Source organism: Petromyzon marinus, chromosome 68, assembly GCF_048934315.1.
Source record: "Petromyzon marinus isolate PM22_M1 ecotype Great Lakes invasive population chromosome 68, UKy_Petmar_22M1.pri1.0, whole genome shotgun sequence".
Lineage (NCBI taxonomy): Eukaryota > Metazoa > Chordata > Hyperoartia > Petromyzontiformes > Petromyzontidae > Petromyzon > Petromyzon marinus.
The window spans coordinates 8,039,389-8,054,368 of NC_133734.1; the positions used below are offsets into that span (position 1 = coordinate 8,039,389).

Below are 14,980 nucleotides of genomic sequence, written 5' to 3' on the forward strand. Positions count from 1 at the left end.
TGCACCTTCGACTCAACACTGTACCATCGACTCAACACTGGACCATAGACTCAACACTGCACCATCGACTCAACACTGACCATAGACCAACACTGCACCATAGACTCAGCACTGCCTACAGACTCAACACTGCCCATAGACTAAACACTGCACCATAGACTCAACACTGCACCATAGACTCAATACTACTCATGGACTCAACACTGCACCATAGACTCAACACTGCACCGTAGACTCAATACTACTCATGGACTCAACACTGCACCATAGACTCAACACTGCACCATAGACTCAACACTGCACCATAGACTCAACACTGCACCATAGACTCAACACTGCACCATAGACTCAACACTGGACCATAGACTCTACACTGCACCATAGACTCAACACTGCACCATCGACTCAACACTGCACCATACACTCAACACTGCACCATAGACTCAACACTGCACCATACACTCAACACTGCACCATAGACTCAACACTGCACCATAGACTCAACACTGCACTGTAGACTCAACACTGCACCATAGACTCAACACTGCACCATAGACTCAACACTGCCCATAGACTCAACACTGCCCATAGACTCAACACTGCACCATAGACTCAACATTGCACCTTCGACACAACACTGTACCATCGACTCAACACTGGACCATAGACTCAACACTGCACCATCGACTCAACACTGCCTACAGACTCAACACTGCCCATAGACTAAACACTGCACCATAGACTCAACACTGCACCATAGACTCAATACTACTCATGGACTCAACACTGCACCATAGACTCAACACTGCACCGTAGACTCAATACTACTCATGGACTCAACACTGCACCATAGACTCAACACTGCACCATAGACTCAACACTGCACCATAGACTCAACACTGCACCATAGACTCAACACTGCACCATAGACTCAACATTGGACCATATACTCTACACTGCACCATAGACTCAACACTGCACCATAGACTCAACACTGGACCATAGACTCAACACTGCACCATAGACTCAACACTGCCCATAGACTCAGCACTGCACCATCGACTCAACACTGCACCATACACTCAACACTGCACCATCGACTCAACATTGGACCATAGACTCAACACTGCACCATTGACTCAACACTGACCATAGACTCTACACTGCACCATAGACTCAACACTGCACCATAGACTCAACACTGCACCATAGACTCAACACTGCATCATAGACTCTACACTGCACCATAGACTCAACACTGCACAATAGACTCAACACTGCACCATAGACTCAACACTGCACTGTAGACTCAACACTGCACCATAGACTCAGCACTGCACCATAGACTCAACACTGCACCATAGACTCAACACTGCACCATAGACTCAGCACTGCCCATAGACTCAACACTGCCCATAGACTCAACACTGCACCATAGACTCAACACTGCACCATAGACTCAACACTGCCCATAGACTCAACACTGCACCATCGACTCAACACTGCACCATACACTCAACACTGCACCATAGACTCAACACTGCACCATACACTCAACACTGCACCATAGACTCAACACTGCACCATAGACTCAACACTGCACTGTAGACTCAACACTGCACCATAGACTCAACACTGCACCATAGACTCAACACTGCCCATAGACTCAACACTGCCCATAGACTCAACACTGCACCATAGACTCAACATTGCACCTTCGACTCAACACTGCACCATCGACTCAACACTGGACCATAGACTCAACACTGCACCATCGACTCAACACTGACCATAGACCAACACTGCACCATAGACTCAGCACTGCCTACAGACTCAACACTGCCCATAGACTAAACACTGCACCATAGACTCAACACTGCACCATAGACTCAATACTACTCATGGACTCAACACTGCACCATAGACTCAACACTGCACCGTAGACTTAACACTGCACCATAGACTCAGCACTGCACCATAGACTCAACACTGCACCATAGACTCAACACTGCACCATAGACTCAACACTGCACCATAGACTCAGCACTGCACCATAGACTCAACACTGCAACATAGACTCAACACTGCACCATAGACTCAACACTGACCATAGACTCAACACTGCACCATAGACTCAACACCGCACCATAGACTCAACACTGACCATAGACTCAACACTCGACCATAGACTCAACACTGCACCATAGACTCAACACTGCACCATCGACTCAACACTGACCATAGACTCAACACTGCACCATCGACTCAACACTGACCATAGACTCAGCACTGCACCATAGACTCAACACTGCACCAAAGACTCAACACTGCACCATAGACTCAACACTACCCATAGACTCAACACTGCCCATAGACTCAACACTGCCCATAGACTCAACACTGCACCATAGACTCAACACTGCACCATAGACCCAACACTGCACCATAGACTCAACACTGCCTATAGGCTCAACACTGCCCATAGACCAACACTGCACCATAGACTCAACAATGCACCATAGACTCAACACTGCACCATAGACTCAGCACTGCACCATAGACTCAACACTGCCTATAGGCTCAACACTGCCCATAGACTCAACACTGCACCATAGACTCAGCACTGCACTATAGACTCAACATTGCACAGAAAGACTCAACACTGCACCATACACTCAACACTGCACCATAGACTTAACACCGCACCATATACTCAACACAGCACCATAGACTCAACACTGCACCATAGACTCAACACAGCATCATAGACTCAACACTGCACCATAGACTCAACAATGCACTATAGACTCAACACTGCACCATAGACTCTACACTGCACCATAGACTCAACACTGCACCATAGACTCAACACTGCACCATAGACTCAACACTGCACCATAGACTCAACACTGCACCACAGACTCAACACTGCACCATCGACTCAACACTGTACCATAGACTCAACACTGACCATAGACTCAACACTCCACCATAGACTCAACATTGCACCTTAGACTCAATACTGCACCATAGACTCAGCACTGCACTATAGACTCAACACTGCATCATAGACTCAACACCGCACCATATACTCAACACAGCACCATAGACTCAACACTGCACCATCGACTCAACACTGCACCATAGACTCAACACTGCACCATCGACTCAACACCGCACCATATACTCAACACAGCACCATAGACTCAACACTGCACCATAGACTCAACACAGCACCATAGACTCAACACTGCCCATAGACTCAACACTGCACCATAGACTCAACACTGCACCATAGACTCAACACTGCCTATAGGCTCAACACTGCCCATAGACTCAACACTGCACCATAGACTCAGCACTGCACTATAGACTCAACATTGCACAGAAAGACTCAACACTGCACCATATACTCAACCCTGCACCATAGACTTAACACCGCACCATATACTCAACACAGCACCATAGACTCAACACTGCACCATAGACTCAACACAGCATCATAGACTCAACACCGCACCATATACTCAACACAGCACCATAGACTCAACACTGCACCATAGACTCAACACAGCACCATAGACTCAACACTGCACCATAGACTCTACACTGCACCATAGACTCAACACTGCACCATAGACTCAACACTGCACCATAGACTCAACACTGCACCATAGACTCAACACTGCACCACAGACTCAACACTGCACCATCGACTCAACACTGTACCATAGACTCAACACTGACCATAGACTCAACACTCCACCATAGACTCAACATTGCACCTTAGACTCAATACTGCACCATAGACTCAGCACTGCACTATAGACTCAACACTGCATCATAGACTCAACACCGCACCATATACTCAACACAGCACCATAGACTCAACACTGCACCATAGACTCAACACTGGACCATAGACTCAACAATGCACCATAGACTCAACACTGCCCATAGACTCAGCACTGCACCATCGACTCAACACTGCACCATACACTCAACACTGCACCATCGACTCAACATTGGACCATAGACTCAACACTGCACCATTGACTCAACATTGACCATAAACTCTACACTACACCATAGACTCAACACTGCACCATAGACTCAACACTGCCCATAGACTCAACACTGCACCATAGACTCAACACTGCACCATAGACTCAACACTGCACCATAGACTCAACACTGCATCATAGACTCTACACTGCACCATAGACTCAACACTGCACAATAGACTCAACACTGCACCATAGACTCAACACTGCACTGTAGACTCAACACTGCACCATAGACTCAGCACTGCACCATAGACTCAACACTGCACCATAGACTCAACACTGCACCATAGACTCAGCACTGCCCATAGACTCAACACTGCACCATAGACTCAACACTGCACCATAGACTCAACACTGCACCATAGACTCAACACTGCCCTTAGACTCAACACTGCACCATCGACTCAACACTGCACCATACACTCAACACTGCACCATAGACTCAACACTGCACCATACACTCAACACTGCACCATAGACTCAACACTGCACCATAGACTCAACACTGCACTGTAGACTCAACACTGCACCATAGACTCAACACTGCACCATAGACTCAACACTGCCCATAGACTCAACACTGCCCATAGACTCAACACTGCACCATAGACTCAACATTGCACCTTCGACTCAACACTGTACCATCGACTCAACACTGGACCATAGACTCAACACTGCACCATCGACTCAACACTGACCATAGACCAACACTGCACCATAGACTCAGCACTGCCTACAGACTCAACACTGCCCATAGACTAAACACTGCACCATAGACTCAACACTGCACCATAGACTCAATACTACTCATGGACTCAACACTGCACCATAGACTCAACACTGCACCGTAGACTCAATACTACTCATGGACTCAACACTGCACCATAGACTCAACACTGCACCATAGACTCAACACTGCACCATAGACTCAACACTGCACCATAGACTCAACACTGCACCATAGACTCAACACTGGACCATAGACTCTACACTGCACCATAGACTCAACACTGCACCATCGACTCAACACTGCACCATACACTCAACACTGCACCATAGACTCAACACTGCACCATACACTCAACACTGCACCATAGACTCAACACTGCACCATAGACTCAACACTGCACTGTAGACTCAACACTGCACCATAGACTCAACACTGCACCATAGACTCAACACTGCCCATAGACTCAACACTGCCCATAGACTCAACACTGCACCATAGACTCAACATTGCACCTTCGACACAACACTGTACCATCGACTCAACACTGGACCATAGACTCAACACTGCACCATCGACTCAACACTGCCTACAGACTCAACACTGCCCATAGACTAAACACTGCACCATAGACTCAACACTGCACCATAGACTCAATACTACTCATGGACTCAACACTGCACCATAGACTCAACACTGCACCGTAGACTCAATACTACTCATGGACTCAACACTGCACCATAGACTCAACACTGCACCATAGACTCAACACTGCACCATAGACTCAACACTGCACCATAGACTCAACACTGCACCATAGACTCAACACTGGACCATAGACTCTACACTGCACCATAGACTCAACACTGCACCATAGACTCAACACTGGACCATAGACTCAACACTGCACCATAGACTCAACACTGCCCATAGACTCAGCACTGCACCATCGACTCAACACTGCACCATACACTCAACACTGCACCATCGACTCAACATTGGACCATAGACTCAACACTGCACCATTGACTCAACACTGACCATAGACTCTACACTGCACCATAGACTCAACACTGCACCATAGACTCAACACTGCACCATAGACTCAACACTGCATCATAGACTCTACACTGCACCATAGACTCAACACTGCACAATAGACTCAACACTGCACCATAGACTCAACACTGCACTGTAGACTCAACACTGCACCATAGACTCAGCACTGCACCATAGACTCAACACTGCACCATAGACTCAACACTGCACCATAGACTCAGCACTGCCCATAGACTCAACACTGCCAATAGACTCAACACTGCACCATAGACTCAACACTGCACCATAGACTCAACACTGCCCATAGACTCAACACTGCACCATCGACTCAACACTGCACCATACACTCAACACTGCACCATAGACTCAACACTGCACCATACACTCAACACTGCACCATAGACTCAACACTGCACCATAGACTCAACACTGCACTGTAGACTCAACACTGCACCATAGACTCAACACTGCACCATAGACTCAACACTGCCCATAGACTCAACACTGCCCATAGACTCAACACTGCACCATAGACTCAACATTGCACCTTCGACTCAACACTGCACCATCGACTCAACACTGGACCATAGACTCAACACTGCACCATCGACTCAACACTGACCATAGACCAACACTGCACCATAGACTCAGCACTGCCTACAGACTCAACACTGCCCATAGACTAAACACTGCACCATAGACTCAACACTGCACCATAGACTCAATACTACTCATGGACTCAACACTGCACCATAGACTCAACACTGCACCGTAGACTTAACACTGCACCATAGACTCAGCACTGCACCATAGACTCAACACTGCACCATAGACTCAACACTGCACCATAGACTCAACACTGCACCATAGACTCAGCACTGCACCATAGACTCAACACTGCAACATAGACTCAACACTGCACCATAGACTCAACACTGACCATAGACTCAACACTGCACCATAGACTCAACACCGCACCATAGACTCAACACTGACCATAGACTCAACACTCGACCATAGACTCAACACTGCACCATAGACTCAACACTGCACCATCGACTCAACACTGACCATAGACTCAACACTGCACCATCGACTCAACACTGACCATAGACTCAGCACTGCACCATAGACTCAACACTGCACCAAAGACTCAACACTGCACCATAGACTCAACACTACCCATAGGCTCAACACTGCCCATAGACTCAACACTGCCCATAGACTCAACACTGCACCATAGACTCAACACTGCACCATAGACCCAACACTGCACCATAGACTCAACACTGCCTATAGGCTCAACACTGCCCATAGACCAACACTGCACCATAGATTCAACAATGCACCATAGACTCAACACTGCACCATAGACTCAGCACTGCACCATAGACTCAACACTGCCTATAGGCTCAACACTGCCCATAGACTCAACACTGCACCATAGACTCAGCACTGCACTATAGACTCAACATTGCACAGAAAGACTCAACACTGCACCATACACTCAACACTGCACCATAGACTTAACACCGCACCATATACTCAACACAGCACCATAGACTCAACACTGCACCATAGACTCAACACAGCATCATAGACTCAACACTGCACCATAGACTCAACAATGCACTATAGACTCAACACTGCACCATAGACTCTACACTGCACCATAGACTCAACACTGCACCATAGACTCAACACTGCACCATAGACTCAACACTGCACCATAGACTCAACACTGCACCACAGACTCAACACTGCACCATCGACTCAACACTGTACCATAGACTCAACACTGACCATAGACTCAACACTCCACCATAGACTCAACATTGCACCTTAGACTCAATACTGCACCATAGACTCAGCACTGCACTATAGACTCAACACTGCATCATAGACTCAACACCGCACCATATACTCAACACAGCACCATAGACTCAACACTGCACCATCGACTCAACACTGCACCATAGACTCAACACTGCACCATCGACTCAACACCGCACCATATACTCAACACAGCACCATAGACTCAACACTGCACCATAGACTCAACACAGCACCATAGACTCAACACTGCCCATAGACTCAACACTGCACCATAGACTCAACACTGCACCATAGACTCAACACTGCCTATAGGCTCAACACTGCCCATAGACTCAACACTGCACCATAGACTCAGCACTGCACTATAGACTCAACATTGCACAGAAAGACTCAACACTGCACCATATACTCAACCCTGCACCATAGACTTAACACCGCACCATATACTCAACACAGCACCATAGACTCAACACTGCACCATAGACTCAACACAGCATCATAGACTCAACACTGCACCATAGACTCAACACTGCACTATAGACTCAACACTGCACCATAGACTCTACACTGCACCATAGACTCAACACTGCACCATAGACTCAACACTGCACCATAGACTCAACACTGCACCATAGACTCAACACTGCACCACAGACTCAACACTGCACCATCGACTCAACACTGTACCATAGACTCAACACTGACCATAGACTCAACACTCCACCATAGACTCAACATTGCACCTTAGACTCAATACTGCACCATAGACTCAGCACTGCACTATAGACTCAACACTGCATCATAGACTCAACACCGCACCATATACTCAACACAGCACCATAGACTCAACACTGCACCATCGACTCAACACTGCACCATAGACTCAACACTGCACCATCGACTCAACACCGCACCATATACTCAACACAGCACCATAGACTCAACACTGCACCATAGACTCAACACAGCACCATAGACTCAACACTGCCCATAGACTCAACACTGCACCATAGACTCAACACTGCACCATAGACTCAACACTGCCTATAGGCTCAACACTGCCCATAGACTCAACACTGCACCATAGACTCAGCACTGCACTATAGACTCAACATTGCACAGAAAGACTCAACACTGCACTATACACTCAACACTGCACCATAGACTTAACACCGCACCATATACTCAACACAGCACCATAGACTCAACACTGCACCATAGACTCAACACAGCATCATAGACTCAACACTGCACCATAGACTCAACACTGCACTATAGACTCAACACTGCACCATAGACTCTACACTGCACCATAGACTCAACACTGCACCATAGACTCAACACTGCACCATAGACTCAACACTGCACCATAGACTCAACACTGCACCACAGACTCAACACTGCACCATCGACTCAACACTGTACCATAGACTCAACACTGACCATAGACTCAACACTCCACCATAGACTCAACATTGCACCTTAGACTCAATACTGCACCATAGACTCAGCACTGCACTATAGACTCAACACTGCATCATAGACTCAACACCGCACCATATACTCAACACAGCACCATAGACTCAACACTGCACCATCGACTCAACACTGCACCATAGACTCAACACTGCACCATCGACTCAACACCGCACCATATACTCAACACAGCACCATAGACTCAACACTGCACCATAGACTCAACACAGCACCATAGACTCAACACTGCCCATAGACTCAACACTGCACCATAGACTCAACACTGCACCATAGACTCAACACTGCACCATATACTCAACACTGCACCATAGACTCAACACTGCACCATAGACTCAACACTGCACCATAGACTCTACACTGCACCATAGACTCAACACTGCACCATAGACTCAACACTGCATCATAGACTCAACACTGCACCATAGACTCAACACTACACCATCGACTCAACACTGGACCATAAACTCAACACTGCACCATAGACTCAACACTGGACCATAGACTCAACACTGCACCATAGACTCAACACTGCCCATAGACTCAACACTGCACCATAGACTCAACACTGCACCATAGACTCAACACTGCACCATCGACTCAACACCGCACCATATACTCAACACAGCACCACAGACTCAACACTGCACCATAGACTCAACACAGCACCATAGACTCAACACTGCCCATAGACTCAACACTGCACCATAGACTCAACACTGCACCATAGACTCAAGACTGCACCATAGACTCAACACCGCACCATATACTCAACACCGCACCATAGACTCAACACTGCACCATATACTCAACACTGCACCATAGACTCAACACTGCACCATAGACTCAACACTGCACCATATATTCAACACTGCACCATAGACTCAACACTGCACCATAGACTAAACACTGCACCATAGGCTCTACACTGCACCATAGACTCAACACTGCACCATATACTCAACCCTGCACCATAGACTCAACACTGCACCATAGACTCAACACTGCACCATAGACTCTACACTACACCATCGACTCAACACTGCACCATAGACTCAACACTGCACCATCGACTCAACACCGCACCATATACTCAACACAGCACCATAGACTCAACACTGCACCATAGACTCAACACAACACCATAGACTCAACACTGCCCATAGACTCAACACTGCACCATATACTCAACACAGCACCATAGACTCAACACTGCACCATAGACTCAACACAACACCATAGACTCAACACTGCCCATAGACTCAACACTGCACCATAGACTCAACACCGCACCATATACTCAACACTGCACCACAGACTCAACACTGCACCATAGACTCAACACTACACCATCGACTCAACACTGGACCATAAACTCAACACTGCACCATAGACTCAACACTGGACCATAGACTCAACACTGCACCATAGACTCAACACTGCCCATAGACTCAACACTGCACCATCGACTCAACACTGGACCATAGACTCAACACTGCCCATAGACTCAACACTGCACCATAGACTCAACACTGCACCATAGACTCAACACCGCACCATATACTCAACACCGCACCATAGACTCAACACTGCACCATATACTCAACACTTCACCATAGACTCAACACTGCACCATAGACTCAACACTACACCATCGACTCAACACTGGACCATAAACTCAACACTGCACCATAGACTCAACACTGGACCATAGACTCAACACTGCACCATAGACTCAACACTGCACCATAGACTCAACACTGCACCATAGACTCAACACTGCACCATAGACTCAACACCGCACCATATACTCAACACTGCACCATATACCCAACACTGCCCATAGACTCAACACTGCACCATAGACTCAACACTGCACCATAGACTCAACACTACACCATCGACTCAACACTGGACCATAAACTCTACACTGCACCATAGACTCAACACTGCACCATAGACTCAACACTGCACCATAGACTCAACACTGCACCATAGACTCAACACTACACCATCGACTCAACACTGGACCATAAACTCAACACTGCACCATAGACTCAACACTGGACCATAGACTCAACACTGCATCATAGACCCAACCCTGCCCATAGACTCAACACTTCACCATCGACTCAACACTGGACCATAGACTCAACACTGCCCATAGACTCAACACTGCACCATCGACTCAACACTGGACCATAGACTCAACACTGCACCATCGACTCAACACTGCCACCATAGACTCAACACTGCACCATAGACTCAACACTGCACCATCGACTCTCTCTAAATCTCGATTTAAAGCTCTCGTGGCTGCAAGGATTCACCTCCTTTGGTTCTTTCGGGAAAAAAAGTCACGCAGAATGAGAATAAAATAATAAAACGAAACAATAAAATTATCACGACGTTTCGGCCACAGCGCAAGTGGCCTCCTTCAGGTGAAAGGAACAAACCTGTCTCGCTAAATCATTCATGAAATTAACATGTGTTGAGCGTCGCCCCAGGGCTGAAAATCCTGGCTCCGCCCCCGAGCTTGGTCTGCTACGTGTAGGTGGCAAAAGAAGTTCAACCATAGAAATAGGTTTTTACCCTTTTAACTGGCACAAAAACTGACACCTTTATTCAAGGCATCGTGTTTGCAATAACCGCAACACAAGCGGTCAAAATGCAAACAAAAAGAGACAACTCTGATAGTAATATTGGCACTGTCCTTGAATTTGATTGGTCCACACCCGAGACGGCTTTTCTTAGAGCCCTTAAGTCTCCACTAAGAAAAGCCGTCTCGGGTGTGGACCAATCAAATTCGAGGACGGTGCCAATATTACTATCACAGTTGTCTCTTTTTGTTTGCATTTTGACTGCTTGTGTTGCGGTTATTGCAAACACGACGCCTTGAATAAAGGTGTCAGTTTTTTGCGCCAGTTAAAAGGGTAAAAACCCATTACTATATCTTGTTACTTGCAAAGGAGGTCTCGTAATGTAAAAGTTCAAACCACGTTAATTACGCAGCGCTTGCCACAGATGAACCGCGCTTACTCCTGCGGCCGTCTGGAACGCTCTCCCGATGCGACGAAGCCGCCCCGGGCAGCCGCGGCACTTTCATAGTCATCGTCCAGGTTGGCGAACCCATTTCTTCACGACCGCTTGTTGCTGGAGCGTTTCGTTTGTCGTCCTTCCCCACGCCGCACCCCGCCGTGCCTCCGGTGACCGCGGTCAGCCACGTGCGGTGCGCGAGAAGCTCAACGTGCACACGACACACTCCGTTGCCGCACGCCACGATGCTATGAGCCCAACGGTGTGCTGCACCACCGCGCAGAAACTCGCTTCTTGAGGGCCACTTGTTGCCGCGTCCAGTTTGTCGTCGGGAAAGGCGCGCCTGGCTACCCCCGGCGCCGGAGCAGCTCAACGTGCACGCGCGCAGACACCCGTAGAGACAGCACACAGAGACCCACGGAGACCCGCAGATTACAAGTTCATCGTACGCCTGCAAGCCTGCCAATGGGAGGCACCCACAGAGACCCACAGAGACCCACAGAGACCCACAGAGACCCACAGTTTAGGGCGCTTGGCTATGTATGGCGCGAAAGAAGCTCAACGTACACGCACGGAGACATCCCAGGCCTATGGAGAGACCCACAGAGACCCACAGAGACCCGCAGAGACCCGCAGATTACAAGTTCATCGTACGCCTTCCCACCCCGGCAATTGGAGGCGCTAACGCTTCCACCTCGAACCGCCTCCCACCCACAACTGACCACGGCCACCGCAACCCTCCCCTGCCCCCCCAACCCCCCAAAAGTTCTCACCTCGCCAGCCGTAAACGCTCCTCCTCCTCCTCCTCCGTTCTCCGGGCGGAAGCGTTCCATCGTCGCGTTGACTCCGGCGCCGCCCCCTCCAGACTGGGAAGTCGCGGCCGCGGCCGTGCCGGTCGTGGCCGCGGTGGCGGCCGCGGCCGTGACGGCGGCGTGGTGGTGGTGGTGGTGGTGGTGAGCGTGGCGTTGGTGAGCGTGGTGTTGGTGAGCGTGGTTGGCGTGGTGGTGAGGATGCGTAGGAGGGGGGGCGTGTACGGAGTGCGGCTCCTGGAGGGACAGGTAGACCCAGTGGAGCAGCTGCGCCGGGTTGCACACCGAGGCGCTTGTGTCGATGCTGGACAGGAGGCTCATGGTGGTAGCGTGGGTACTGGCGAGGGTACTGCCGTGGTCAGCCACTGACTACGACCGCCGGGTACGGCGCTACCGAGCGGGCGACCAGGAGTACTACCGTGGTCAGCCACTGACTACGACCGCCGGGTACGGCGCTACCGAGCGTGCGACCAGGAGTACTACCGTGGTCAGCCACTGACTACGACCGCCGGGTACGGCGCTACCGAGCGGGCGACCAGGAGTACTACCGTGGTCAGCCACTGACTACGACCGCCGGGTACGGCGCTACCGAGCGTGCGACCAGGAGTACTACCGTGGTCAGCCACTGACTACGACCGCCGTGTACGGCGCTACCGAGCGTGCGACCAGGAGTACTACCGTAGTCAGCCACTGACCACGACCGCCGTGTACGGCGCTACCGAGCGTGCGACCAGGAGTACTACCGTGATCAGCTACTGACTATGACCGCCGGGTATGGCGCTACCGAGCGTGCGACCAGGAGTACTACCGTGGTCAGCCACTGACCACGACCGCCGTGTACGGCGCTACCGAGCGCGCGACTCCGTTCGCCGCTGACTAAACTACCACTGGGTAAAGCACCGCTTGCGGGCAGTACTACTGAAGGCAGCACGGCTGAGTGGTGTGCCCCTGTCAACTCCCGACGCCGCTCCGCACTGCCGAGGATAGCACCGGGTCTACTGCCGGACCCCCGATGTCGCCCAGCGGCAAGGGCTGGTTAGGCTACTAACGGGTCGCACAAAACGTTGCCACCGACGCTCACATCGCCGCCAACATCGGCGGGCGCGCTAACGGGCGGCACAGCCGAGCGCTGCCAGCGCCCGTTCTAACGCCACCGTCTCCACCGCCGCCGGCAGCGAGGCCCCGCCAACGCATGAGGACGCCCCGAACGCCCACCGCCAAGTCCGCGATGGCGCCGGCTGCGCTGTCTGTCTGTCACCTGCGACACCGACCCGCGGGGTTTGCGACCAGCTCGTCTGTCGCAGCGCTAGCTCGGGCGCGGACGCCTGCACGAGTCAACGCCTGGCCTAACACCACCACCTAAAAATGACGCCTTGGCCCGAGCCAGGACTTAACACTTCCTCTGCGCTATAACGCCTGTGCCGTCAGTGCCTCTGCGCTAACACCTGCACCGCAAACGCCCGCAACCGACGCCTGTGCTAGCACCAACACTGTGCGGGCATGTGCACCGACGCCACCGCTGATCTAACACATGCGCTGTCGCTACCGCGTGTTCTAGCGCTATCACCGCATGCGTGCGCTGACCAGCTGCACCAACACGACCCCAGTACTAACGCCAGCTCGTGGTTAGCTTGTTGCTCTAACTCTCAGCCAAACGTCTCCGCTCTTGATGCTCTTGGAAGGTTTGCGAAGCTGACGCTGACGCTGCTGCTGTTGCTGCTGCTGCTGCTGACGGCGATGATGATCTCTGCAGATGCCGCTTCTGATGATGCTGATGTTCAGCAGCGCTTCTTTAAGATCTCGTTGATTGCTGCTTGCTGATGACCTTGCTGATGTTTGTGCTGCTGCTGATGATGATGCTGCTGATTTTACAGATGATGATGATAGTTTGTACAGGTGCCGCTGTAATTTAACGATGGCACGAATGATGACGACGATGCCGCTGATGATAT

General features: G+C 50.1%; 1 protein-coding gene across 1 annotated transcript in view; it reads right to left on the bottom strand.

The window, feature by feature from the left end:
- Positions 1 to 13,496, bottom strand: part of LOC116958037 (zinc finger CCHC domain-containing protein 24-like) — a 104,426-nt gene extending 90,930 nt beyond the window's left edge. Inside the window, exon 1 of the mRNA XM_076054895.1 lies at positions 12,993 to 13,496. Coding sequence (XP_075911010.1) covers positions 12,993 to 13,349 — 357 coding nt within the window. The 5' untranslated portion in view covers positions 13,350 to 13,496. The remainder of the gene's footprint in view (positions 1 to 12,992) is intronic.
- Between the last annotated feature and the right edge of the window lie 1,484 nt (positions 13,497 to 14,980).